The sequence below is a fragment of the Rhinopithecus roxellana genome, chromosome 12 (assembly GCF_007565055.1).
Source record: "Rhinopithecus roxellana isolate Shanxi Qingling chromosome 12, ASM756505v1, whole genome shotgun sequence".
Classification (NCBI taxonomy): Eukaryota; Metazoa; Chordata; class Mammalia; order Primates; family Cercopithecidae; genus Rhinopithecus; species Rhinopithecus roxellana.
The window spans coordinates 2,047,655-2,061,044 of NC_044560.1; the positions used below are offsets into that span (position 1 = coordinate 2,047,655).

General features: G+C 48.0%; 1 protein-coding gene and 1 pseudogene across 1 annotated transcript; both read right to left on the reverse strand.

The window, feature by feature from the left end:
• Positions 1 to 8,013: 8,013 nt before the first annotated feature.
• LOC104668921 lies at positions 8,014 to 8,544 on the reverse strand (annotated as a pseudogene).
• A 2,698-nt stretch (positions 8,545 to 11,242) lies between these two features.
• Positions 11,243 to 12,407, reverse strand: LOC104668922 (PRAME family member 14). The gene is given in 3 exon segments (XM_010371721.2): positions 11,243 to 11,302; positions 11,305 to 11,806; positions 12,277 to 12,407. Coding segments are annotated over 3 exon segments (693 nt in total).
• Between the last annotated feature and the right edge of the window lie 983 nt (positions 12,408 to 13,390).

The window sequence follows — 13,390 nt, forward strand, 5'->3', positions numbered from 1 at the left end:
AAGTCAGAGAAAGAGAATCACTTGAACCCGGGAGGCAGAGGTTGCAGGGAGCCGAGATCGCACCACTGCAGTCCAGCCTGGGTGAAAGCGCAAGACTCCGTCTCAAGCGGGGGCAGAAAAAGAATATTTAACTTGGTTTGGAATCTCAAAACAAGTGAGATTTTAAAATGAATTTTAAAGACACTGAACAATAATCCTTTCTTCTTTAAAATATATTTAGAATAATACAATTTTAGCTTTGAAAGGAAACATTACAGTTTTTTTAAATATTGAGTTTATTTTATTTTAATTTCAGACAAGTTCTCACTCTGTCATCCAGGTTGGAGTGCAGTGGCATGATCACGGCTTACTGCAGCCTCAACCTCCCAGGCTCAGGTGATGTTCCTGCTTCATTCCCCCTAATAGCTGGAACAACAGGCATGAACCATCATACCTGGCTTATTTTTGTATTTTTAGTGGAGACCAGGTTTCACCATGTTGCCCAGGCTGGTCTTGAACTTCTGGGCTCAAGCGACCCACCAGACTTGACCTGAGACTGCTGAGAGTTAGCCCTTAAAGGCATGAGCCACCACACCCAGCCCTGGGTTTATTTGTTTGTTTGTTTGTTTATTTATTTATTTATTTATTTATTTATTTATTTATTTATTTATGTTGGAGATGGAGTCTCACTCTGTCTCCCAGGCTGGAGCACAGTAGCATGATCTCAGCTCACTGCAACCTCCATCATCCAGGGTTCAAGTGGTTCTCCTGCCTCAGCCTCCTGAGTAGCTGGGATTACAGGCATGTACCACCACACCTGGCTAGTTTTTGTAGTAGTATTAGTATTTTTTAGTAGGGACGGGGTTTCACCATGTTGACCAGGCTGGTCTCAAACCCCTGACCCCAGGTGATATGCCCGCCTCAGCCTCCCAAAGTGCTAGGACTACAGGCGTGAGCCACCATGCCTGGCCTATTTTTTTCTTTATAGCAGTTTTAGATTCACTGAGAAACTAAGCAGAAAGTCCAGAGTTCTCATCTATCTCCTCCCCCCTTCAATATACAGCACCCCTATAGGATCAACACCCACACCAGCGCAGAGCATTCGGCACAGTCAATGAGCCACATGGACACATCACTATCACCCAATGTCCACAGTTTACATGAGGGATCATTGCTGGTTTTTACGTTCTATGGATTTTAATAAAGGGATAATGACATGTATCCACCATTAGAGCATCATGCAGAGTAGTTTTGTTTCCCTAAAAGTCCTCTGTCCTCTTCCCATTCATCCCATTGTACTCCCAACCCGTGGCAACCACTGGGCTTTCTATCATCTCCATAGAAAAAGGCAAAAGCCTTTTCCGGAATGTCTAACAGGATGAGTCTTTTCACATTGCCTTCTTTCACTTGTACCATAACGTGCATTTAGGAATCTCTCACGTCTTTTTATGGCTTCAGAACAGCTCACTGACTGGACAGTCACCGACTGAAGGGCATCTTCTTGCTTGCTTCCAAGTTTTGGCAATTATGAATAAAACTGCTGTAAACATCCAGGTGTGCGTTTACTCACTTCGTTAAATACCGAGGACTATGATTACCAAATTGTAAGGGTATGGTATGTTTTACAAGGATTTTTTCTTTATTGACAATCTCACTTGTTCCATATTGCTGCTAAGGGTCAGGAACTTTGTCTCGATCATCCTGGGGTTCCATTGCTGAGCAGGGAACCTGGCATTTGGTAGCAAATGCAGTTGACCACGTGATGCATGGAAAGGTTTGTCATCAGTATAGCCACTAAATTGATAACTTAGGGATGTCAACAGCTCTCTACCAATAATAGAAATAAATTGGATTATGGGGAAAAAAGCCCTTGTGATACTGTGGCTATTCCATGTGTGTCATGAAAGTCCAGCAATTGGCCAGGCGCAGTGGCTCACGTCTGTAATCCCAGCACTTTGGGAGGCTGAAGCAGGCGGATCACTTTACGTCGGGAGATTGAGACCAGCCTGGCCAACATGGTTGAAACCCTGTCTCTATTAAAAATACAAAAATTAACTGGGCGTGGTGGCACGTACCTGTAGTCCAAGCTACTGGGGAGGCTGACGGAGGAGAATTGCTTGACCCAGGAGGTGGAGGTTGTGGTGATTGAAGATTGTGCCACTGTACTGCAGCCTGGGCAACAGAGCGAGACACCGTAACAAAAAAAAGAAAAACAAAACAAAACAAAAGGAAGTCCAGCATGGTAAGAGGTACATAGAGGCACATGTGGGTGGGCTTCATTTGTTTTTCATCCTTTTGCCTTTCTCTGGACAGAATTCTCAATGCAAAACATTCCAAAAACACACAGCAAACATCTCCTCTATTCCTCCCCTTATCCCAGACTTCTCTCCAGCATATATGTGCTAGTGTCTTCCAGACATTTCTGTGACTTGCTACACAGAAGATCAGATCAAATGGACATGTCCCTAAAAAGGTGGTGACTTGCCAGATCTGGACTCACTTTGCAGGGTGCTGGGACCTCTCCGAGAACCAAGCGGTAGCTCCAGGCGCCAGGGCTGCGGGCTCTTCTGTGCATCTTCAGGAGCTTTTATTGACTTTTCTCAGCACAACCCCCTTCTCAATGACCAACTTCCAATCCGAAAATGACATCCTACTAGATGCGGAACTTCCACCCAGTTAATCCTGATTGAGTTTTCAACTTTCTTCTCATAAAGTGATTAAGTTACATAGGCATTTATGAAAGTGACAGAATTAACAATAGGATGAAGGTCAGAAACTCATGTGTTCACTTATTCCACAAACACTGGTAAAGTTTGACTAACATGTGACCTTCATAGTGATACAGGGAAGGATTTATATACATTTACATATATATATATATATGTATATGTATTTATTTATTTATTGGAGAAACTTTGGCCACATAGAAAGTATCAAAATGTTCCAGATTTAAAACAGCTTTAAGAAGACAGTGATGTCATCCCTAAAAAACACAATAAAAATCTCAGTGTATCCACTGGTCACCTGGGTTTTGTGCTACCTAACATGGTAGATCATATGCCCATTCGGGTGGAAGACAGGAACTACTGAGGGTGTAATTTATCTCAAGGTTAAGGTCAAGACTTCACTAAAAGACATCAGGCCTACATTACAAAGTGAGGTGGGGGCTGGGCCGGACCGGACTGAGTGTTCTAACGGGACCCTGGGAGGGAACCAAGACAACATAAAAAACATGGCAGGTATTTTGTGGGCATCTGGACAAAAGGATTGAAAGACTGTTTTTTAGATTGAGTTTAAAAATTATAAAAACATAATTACAAAAGAGATAATACAGACTCTTAAAGCATCACACTTTCTTTGAGGGCAGAGAGGGCAGATAGAGTCTTGGCTCCTACTGGAAGGTGAAGCATCATTACTCACAAACATGATGGGCTTCCCTCAGAATACCAGCTTGGGAAGAGTGAATCTGAGTGTGTGAGCTGGGGCAGAGCCCAGAGAGGAGCAGTGTGGTCAGACGTAAAGAGGGAGACTTTTCAATCTGGAAGCATGGATGGTGGAAGCTGTGTCTCTGCAGACTTTGGGAGAGAAACGAACCCCTTGGGGGATCCTGCACCATCCCCAGGACCCCAGCGAGAATCCTGCACTTTGGGGGATCTTTCTACCCTGTTCTGGTTGCCTGTGCTTCTGAAGGTACTCCTCTGCTGTCCAGGTCAGAGCAGCCTTCGGAGCCCACCTGAAGGGACGGCCTGACCTCAGTTCCACTCACAGAATTCCTACTGGGACTCCAAAGCCTCTCCTGGGCTTTTGATCGGAGTTTCTTAAATAATTCTGAACTTCTGTTTTCGTCCCCAAGCATGAGCTGTCGGGGAAGCCAAGTCCTCTGCTTCCTGGGAATGTCAGCTGATCTCTCCTGCACCCATGACTATGGCTACAAACAATGCTAAGAGATATTCTCCCTGGAATCAGCAGTGACTAATAAATTCTCCCCAAATTCTACTGAGCTATTTGGGTGCACCCAGGAAGGCACAAAGCCGGGAGCTCCTCAGCTGCTACTCTGGACCTAAAGAGGCACCCGGGATCGATGGAGCGAACCTTGTCTAACTTGCACAGAAAGCGCTGACTCCTCTTGTTTTCCTAGAAGTTCCAGGCTGTTGTCAGAGCCTGGGACAGGTCCTGGCGCAGGGGCCTTCCCTTCCCAGGCTCCCCTGGCCCAGTCTTAGAATGGACGAAGCTGCACCTGGAAAGCAGTGAGTCTGTTTCTGAGGCAGGGCTTTTCCTTGCCTGTGGTGTTTGCCCTCTCTGCATTTCTAACAGTGAAAAATCTCTGATCAGGCCCTGCTGGCCTCCTCTAGTCCTCAAGAGGGTTTCGTTCCAGATCACATTTATGACTGTCTTTCCCAAGACCAGGGGCTGCCCCTCTTTTTTCCTCCAATAAAGATCTGAGGAGAAGGTCACTCTGAGAGCAGACAGTGGATGCTGAGGCAGGTGCCTGCAGCAGCCTGGGGTGGGGTACGTCTGGGAACTCCCTGTAGGCTGCATGGAGTCAGGGGGACTAAGGACAAGAACAGGATCAAGAAAGGGAGTGGCCCAGAGGAGCTGATGGGGGCCAGATTAAGTGCGGAGGAGAAAGATGGCAGCAGGGTTGGGGACTGGGTTCTCTGACTCTCACAGAGCCACGTCCCTGATAAACTGGGGACTTGGGTCTGAGACCCTGAAAAGACCTGGCCCCGGATGTGGGGCTGTGAGTTTCTAAGGCCCTTTGATTTTGCCCTGGTCTACATGAGGTTCCAGTGGCTGCCCGACCCCACCCCAGGGGCAGAGAGTCAGTCTAGCGGGGAGACCTGGGGAGAGAGAGTCGGTGGCGAGCACCCACCCTGGATGCAATGACAAGGGACAGGTCAGAGGGAGGGAGCCTTGGTGTGAGGCCAGGGGAAGGGAGGCACTTTGGATATGGGGCAGTTCTGTCTCTGCACTTGTACAGCCTCACAGGACTGTGAGAATTGAACTTTGCAGGAGGGAATGAGGGAGAATGGGGTCTGGACTGGAGTCCCTGTCATCCAAGTGACCCCCATCTACTCCTGCAAACCAGGGGAAGGTCTTGCTAGATGTAAGTCAATCCCAGGCCTATCAGGCTGCCTGGCCCTTTCTCATGGATCCAGAAGGAGCACAGTGATCCTCAGTCAAAAACATCTTGCATTGTCCAGGGCTGAGGATTGTCAGGTGGCCCTGGAGGGGGAGACTCTGGGGAAAACCACAGAGAAGATTTTGGAACATTTGACACTGAACGCCCAGCGCCTCCCTTTCCTATTAGTCGGGTGCGGTGGCAGGAGAATCTCTTCAACCAGGGAGATGGAGGTTGTGGGGAGCTGAGCTCACGCCATTGCACTCCAGCCTGGGTGGCAACAAGAGCAAAACTGTGTCTCAAACCAACAGTAACAACAAAAACAAAACTTCCGCTGAGTGCCTGGGATGTGCCGCCTGCTATTCTGGGTGCTGCTGAGGAAGACAAACAAGATGCAAGGCAGCTGGAAAATGAGCTCACTGAATATACCTGGCTCGTCACTGCAGTGCGGATCAGAAAAAAAAAAAGTCTGTGCAGCTAAAACATGGATCCGGAAGGATAAAATGTTCAGAGCCGTCTTTTCTTTTCTGTTTTTTTTCCTTTCTTCTTCTTTCTAAAGACAGGGCCTCACTCTGTATCTAAGACTGGTGTTCACTGGTGCAATCTCAGCTCACTGCAGCCTCAGCCTCTCAGGCTGAACCGATCCTCCCGTGTCAGCCTCCCAATTAGCTGGAAATACAGCTGGGTGCCACCAGGCCTGGCTCATTTTGTTTATCTTTTGTAGAGACGAGGTCTCACTGTTGCCCAGGCTGGTCTTGAATTCCTGTGCTCAAGTGATCCTCCCAATTCAGGCTCCCAAAGTGCTGAGATTACAGGTGGCAGCCCCGTGTCCTGCAAAGTCATCTTCATAATCCGTGTGGAAAATGATGGTTATCCCACATCCTTTAATCACTCGTTGTCAGAACATGAACTCCTCTCTCACTGCCCATTAGAAATGTACAGGGAAATGAAAGAAAAAAGTTAATATTGTCCAGGCACAGTGGCTCAGCCCATAATCCCAGCACTTGGGAGGCCAAGGAGGTCAGATCACCTGGGGTCAGGAGTTCATACCAGCCTGGCCAACATATTGAAACCTCATCTCTACAAAAATAGAAAAATTAGGCTGGCATGGTGGCGGGTGCCCGTAATCCCAGCTACTCAGAAGGCTGAGGCAGGAGAATCACTTGAACCAGGGAGCCAGAGGTTGCAGTGTGCGGAGATTGTGCCATTGTACTCCAGCCTGGGTAACAGAGCAAGACTCCATCACAAAACAAACAAAAAAAAAACTTAATATGTCTTAAGTGCAATATAATTCAAAACACTAAGAATTCAAGTACTTTATTCCCTTGGGAAAACTCACCAGAGGGGTTAAAACAGTGACGGCCTTCCCCACAGCACAGCACAGAGGAGGCAGCCGGCATCTTCCAGGCCTTGGGGCACTGACCTGCTTCTTTCTGAGTGGGGATCCACTCCCTGCACACTCCCCTTTGTGCTCCTCAGGCCATGAATATCTCTGAGGCCCGTGAATGTGAGGTCTCTGGCTGGTGGCATTCCTTCCTGTTTCTCAGAATTTTCTTTTTTGGTGGGTCTCTGGGCATAAGGCATGTGAGCCTGGGGAGAACAGGCTGGACTCTGCATTAGGTCACAGAGGCCCTGGAGGGGCAGACAGTGGAGCAAGCAGGGGTGAATTTACCTGGTTTTTACTCAAAGGAGGCCCCTCACCACTGTCTTCCCTGGCACAGTGGCTCCAATAAAAAGAAAAAAGGTGTTAACTCAGCACATTCCCTGGAACAGCAAGCAGAAAATATCCCTCTTGGTATTCGTATAAGTATTAGGACTAGTGTTAGTGTTCGTACTTGTATTATATTAGTATTAGTATTAGTATTAGTTGTTAGTATTAGTATTAGTATTAATTGTTAGTATTAGTATTAGTATTAATTGTTAGTATTAGTATTAGTATTGTTTATCTGAAAACAGAGAGAGAAAAGCTGGTTTCTGTCTCCTTTTGATATCATAACTCAAGGTACCCTGGGGATCTCGAGTGCATGGAGCAGGGAGTCTGAAGGAGTTTGTCCTCTGGGTATGAACCGGTGGGAAGTGGAGGTGTATTCCGTGGCCAAACTCACTGGCCTCTTTGCTTAGTGGAGACAGAAGGGCCCAGGACCCACCCCCAAGCCTTTGCTTCCCTGGACCCCTCTCTATCTTTCCATGTGCATGCCTGAGGGGGTTCCTGGTCCTCACCCATCAACATTGGCTCTTCTTGAGATGATGCATCTACTGTACACCTGCAGGTGACCCTGTGTGGAAAGAATTCCAAAAACCCGCATGGGTCCACATAGAGTGAGGCTGCCTCCAGACAGGTACAGGAACCCCGAGCCTCTTAGCCACTGCCAGAGCCTGAGACTGGGGCACTCACATGGAGACAAATGCATGAGGTTTTAGAAGAGGCTGGGTTGGTGGGAGCAGAGGAGGGCACAGATAGAATACAGGGGTCTGTGGAAGCTTCAGGGCCAGAGGCACTTGGGAGGGAAGAAGGCATCATGGAGAGAAAAGTCAGGGCTCCTTCCATGCCCTGAGGTCACAGCAAGTTTCCCTCTCTCCCAGCTCTCCCTGGGCTCTTGTGTCGGGGAGTCAGGGCTGGCTCAGCTGGGGATCTTTGGTGAGTGGGAAGGAAATAGGGCACTTGGGGTCTCAAGTTCAACTTTGTTGTTGTTGTTGTTGTTGTTGTTGTTATTTAGTTTTTATTTCATAATCATAAACTTAACTCTGCAATCTAGCTAGGCATGGGAGAGAACAAGGAAAACATGGAACCCAAAGGGAACTGCAGCGAGAGCACAAAGATTCTAGGATACTGCGAGCAAATGGGGTGGAGGGGTGCTCTCCTGAGTTACAGAAGGAATGGTCTGGTGGTTAAGATAAAACACAAGTCAAACTTATTCGAGTTGTCCACAGTCAGCAATGGTGATCTTCTTGCTGGTCTTGCCATTCCTGGACCCAAAGCACTCCATGGCCTCCACAATATTCATGCCTTCTTTCACTTTGCCAAAGACCACATGCTTGCCATCCAACCACTCAGTCTTGGCAGTGCAGATGAAAAACTAGGAACCATTTGTGTTGGGTCCAGCATTTGCCATGGACAAGATGCCAGGACCTGTATGCTTTAGGATGAAGTTCTCATCTTCAAATTTCTCCCCATAGATGGACTTGCCACCAGTGCCATTATGGTGTGTGAAGTCACCACCCTGACACATAAACCCTGGAATAATTCTGTGAAAGCAGGAACCCTTATAACCAAATCCTTTCTCTCCAGTGCTCAGAGCACGAAAATTTTCTGCTGTCTTTGGAACTTTGTCTGCAAACAGCTCGAAGGAGACGCAGCCCAAGGGCTCGCCGTCGACGGCAATGTCGAAGAACACGGTAGGGTTGACCATGGCTAGTACTACAAGAATTTCCTCGGCGGCAGCGTCTGCAAAGCCTCAAGTTCAACTTTTAACATGATCCTCAAATGAGAGGTTTCACCCAGTGGCCTCCTGTCCACAGATCCCATGTCTTCTTGCTGGACTCCTGGGAGAGCTGCCCAGCCAGGGACATGAGATGTTTTACTTTTGTCTGCCAAGTGCAAAGCCATCTTAATCTACGTGAGGCTGGCTCCATACTGAAGGGTTGTGGTCCACAGGACTGGTAGCCCAGCCCACCAGCTTCAGGCCCTCCCTGGTTAGACAGTGGAGACTGACCAGGGACCCTCACTTTCCCACCTAGGAGTTTGTCTCTCTCCCACCACCACCCATGGCACCAGGTCACACACACCAAGGAGCATCCAAAGGCCAGCACTGATCTGTCCTTGGCCCCCTCCCATGCTGGTCAGTGCCCAAAGTCCAGAGGGTTCAAGACAGCAGGAGGACAGGGACTCAGCCCTGCCCCGAGCATGCGCACACCCACCTAGGCTGCAATAGCATCCGGGCTCCACCCCAATCCCTCTCCAAAATTAGAGCAGGTGCCACGAGAGACCAGGTAGTGGCAGCAGGCACCACCAGCCGCAGGGGAAGGGGAAACTTCTGGGCCCTCCAGAGCACTGGGGGACGTCAGTTGGTAATTGCAACCTGGGCAGCTTCTGTTGCACCTTTGGAGCTACTGCCCTACCAACTCAGGAGGACCAGGATTCCCTCTTGTCCCAGGCTCCCATCGGCTCCAAAGTGTACGCAGCCTCGGCTGTGCCCTCTCTCTGTGTTTCCCCACAGAGGGGACAGGTGAAATGAATGTTCACAGCAGCTCTGGCCAACGCTGCACAAACAAACCCAATGCTCCTGGATCTGGTTTAACGATCCCCAACTGCACTCTTTTCAAGAAGACTGCAGGCTAACAGCACGCAGTGAGGAGTGAGGTCGAGGCTTGGCAGAGGCTTCAGACGTGGGAGCGGGTCCCGTTTAGCCATGAGAGGGTATGGGTGACACAATTTGCTGCCTCAGTGACATGGGGCACAGGCCTGGCCCACAACCCTGCCAAGGGGGGTGTCTGTAAGAGTGGATCATGGTTCACAGGCCCAGCAATCGGGAGCATCAGGCTCTGTGGTCACCCCTGTGGTGGGCAGATCTTGGAAACACAGCCTCAGAGGATTTCCACAGAACCTCCCTTTGAGGCCCAGGAACTTGATGCTGTTAGCAGGGCGGGCACAGTGGCCGCATAGCTGGCCAGGTCATTGAACCAGGTGCCATTTCTGCTTCCCAACCAGGCCCCTGGAGCATGGCCCCAGCTCTGCTTTCTGAACCTGGCAACCACACTTCATGTGCAAGCATGGCACCACCCCAAGCTCATCTCCTCGGGGCCACTCTCTGCCCAACCTTTTGTGCCCGACTGAGTTGCTCCCCAAAGGTGAAAAAGTAAGGAAAAAAACAGATGACTTAAGAGAAAAATGGGTGAAGACCACTGGCACACCTGTAATCCCAGCACTTTGGGAGGCCAAGGTTGGCAGATCACTCAAAGCCAGGAACTCGAGACCAGCCTGGTCAACATGGCAAAACCCTGTCTCTACTAAAAGTATGGAGGCCGAAGCGGGCGGATCACAAGGTCAGGAGATCGAGACCATCCTGGCTAACATGGTGAAACCCCGTCTCTACTAAAAATACAAAACATTAGCCGGGCATGGTGGCGGGCGCCTGTAATCCCTGCTACTTGGGAGGCCGAGGCAGGAGAATGGTGTGAACCCAGGAGGCGGAGCTTGCAGTGAGCCGAGATGGCACCACTGCACTCTAGCCTGGGCAACAGAGCGAGACTCTGTCTCAAAAAAAAAAAAAAAAAAATACAAAAATTAGCCAGGCTTGGTGGCACGTGCATGTAGTCCCAGCTACTTGAGTGGTTGAGGTATGAGAATCACTTGAGCCCTGAAGGAAAGGATGGCAGTGAGCCCAGATTGCACCATTGCACACCAGCTGAGGAGACAAAGTGAGACTTTTGTTTCCAAAAATAAAAGAAAAAGAAAAGAACAAGAATTGGTGAGAATTTATCAAAATGTTCTAATTTTATATTGTTGTTTTGATGTTCTCAAGCTGAACCTCAATCACAAATTAGTACTGCATTATTTTTCCATCAGTAACTCAGTAACTAGAGATTTCTGATGTATAAATCACTAAAGCAAGTCAATCAAATACAGAGGACACCAGAAAGTTCTCGTTGAGGTTCCCTTTATTTCCGATATTTCTTTGTAACCACTCTTGCAGGGATAACATTCTCATCACTGTAGAACTTTAGGTTCTGTCTCTGACTCTGTAGGACACGGGTCCCTGAAGGTCTCAAGACTCCACCTCAATGTTTTTCTCCAGTCTTGCCCCCTGCTGTTATGTTTTTTCCATTGTACTGAGCACTTGCCTAAAGCAAAGAGTTCAGTGCTTCCTTTAAGCTGTACATGTGGCCTGGGCAAAGTCCCTCATGCCTGCAATTCCAGCACTTTAGGAAACCGAGGTAGGAGAATCCCATGTGCCCAGCAGTTTGAGACCAGCTGGGGCAACATAGCGAAACCCTGTCTGAAATTTTTTAAATAAAAATTTTAGAATTATTAAAAAAGAAATAAGAAATAAGAAAAATAACTTGCACCTACATGCTAGATTTTAGTGTCCAAGTGCCCGGAAGAGAACTTTGGATGGATCTACCCCGCTAGGCACGCCTTCCCTAGCAGCAAAGATGGAGCTCCAGTTCCTCAGATGGTGATGAGCCGCAGGAAGGGCGCGGGGGGTGGGGTGGGCAATGAAGATCCTCCTGGGCTGCCTGACTTCCCTCAGTGTCCGCATCAGCTCAGCCCGAAGTGGGGTGAAGATCTCCCAGTCGACATGAACCAAGGAATTCAAACTCTCGTCAGGGGCGGGATACGTCTCCAGGCTTAACTTGCTCAGCCCACTGGTGTGGCCCAGCAGGTCCTTCAGGGCGTCCATAGACATGAAATTTCTGCCAAAGTAGAAGGTGGTGAGCTGGGAACAGTGACTCAGGCCAGGCAGGATGGCACTGAATTGGGAGTAGTGGATCTGACAGCCCTCCAAGATGAGGGTCTCGAGAGTGGCAGCAACTTTCTCTAGCAGAGCTCCGAGGGCCTCAAGACTGATGCGGGACAACGGCACTTAGCTGAGATTCAGATGCTTTAGGTAACCGAGGCTTGGGTACTGGGAGAGACACTTCACGTCCTCTTCCAATAGGTAGCCACAAGTCAATTCCAAGTTCTCCAAGGGGTTCTGGAGGCACCTGTGGAGATCAAGAAGTTAGTTCTGGGCAACGGTACCAGTTAGATGAAGGTAGTGGGGAATAACCTCAAGGGAAATGCCTGCTTCACCCAAACACAAGTTTATTCCCATCATGTGATGGTGGTCCGCATGCAAGTTGCTGCGTGATGAGGACTCTGATCATTCAGGACAGTCCCATTTTAGCCTCGGCCCTTTCGCCATTTCTTGTGTGATTGATTCAAGGCTGCAAAATCTCTAAAGCCTTTTTTCTTCACTTTTTAGCAGAAAACTTCATCTCTGGGCCACAGGTACCCGGTGGGAGATGTGCACAAAGAACTCAACTCAGCAAGGTCTAGGGACATCAGCTAGGGCTACATGCTGGCAGGGGCTCCCTGACATCCTGCATCTGCAAAGCAACTATCACTTTTTACCACTCTCATGTCTACTCCCTCACCCTCCATTCAAGAAGCACACATTTCCCATGTCAATTACCTTTCCTGGAGTTCAAAACAACCTTTTACAGACAGGGAATTAGAGACAGAGTCATTCGTGATCACTAAGCTCTTGAGGACAGAGCTTCTACTGTGATATGCACAAGTTTGATGCACTTTTCCTCCTTTCATAGCCTCCTCTATTACCTCTTTTACATCATATCAACTTGAAACACATCTTGAAACAAGAAATTCACACGTGCACCCTCAGTAGAGCTGAAACCCCCACTTAACTAGCTTGTACATGATGTCCCTCTCTAGCCTCTACCCCAGGTGACCCCGCTGCCCACATTGGAGCGATCCTGTGATAGACACTCCAGGACATGGAGCACTGAACGGGACAATGTGTTGACATTCTGGTGTCCCCTTCACTGTGACGTTGCCACTGACTGGCACACAGTACATACCTTCCAGTGTTTGCTGTAACAAAACAAGGCTGTGCTGTGGTCTGCAGAGAAAGTGCGCAATCCTTTCTCTCCTGATCAGCTGTTCCAGGTGCCCACTGAAGAAGGTGACCAATTTTATTTTAAGCAACTGGAGGTGTTCCAGCCTGAGGAACACAGAGCTGAATTTGGCAACTTACTGTCCCTCGAGGTAATTGTCTGATGTGTAATGATGGCACCTGGAGAAAACAAGTTTGCAAAGATTCTTTATCTCCTTCAGGTAACAACAAAACTTTCTTATCAGACGTGGCCAGGACATGTTGCGGATTTCCAGCTCCTGAATACTATTCAGGTGGATTAATGTCAATGATTTTCTGAGATATTTAATTGGCGTCAGATAATTCACCAGCTTACTACAGCACAGGTGTACTAAACCTCTCCTTTGGTAAACCCACCGAAAGAGGTATCTCAGGCATTCATCCTGGAGTATTTAAATGTTTTTAAATCAGAGCAATTCTTATTCATTGATCTTTAAAATTCATTCTGAATGTGTCATTTCATTTGAGACTCAAAACCACATTAAGCATTTTTTAAATATTGCACTACATACTTTAAAGCACTAAATTCCTGTTATATGTTAACATTTCAATTTGAATCTTAAACGTGTTGTATGCAAATCACAAATAAATATTTATTATCTATAAACATTTACATAACAGCAGATTTTTGGAG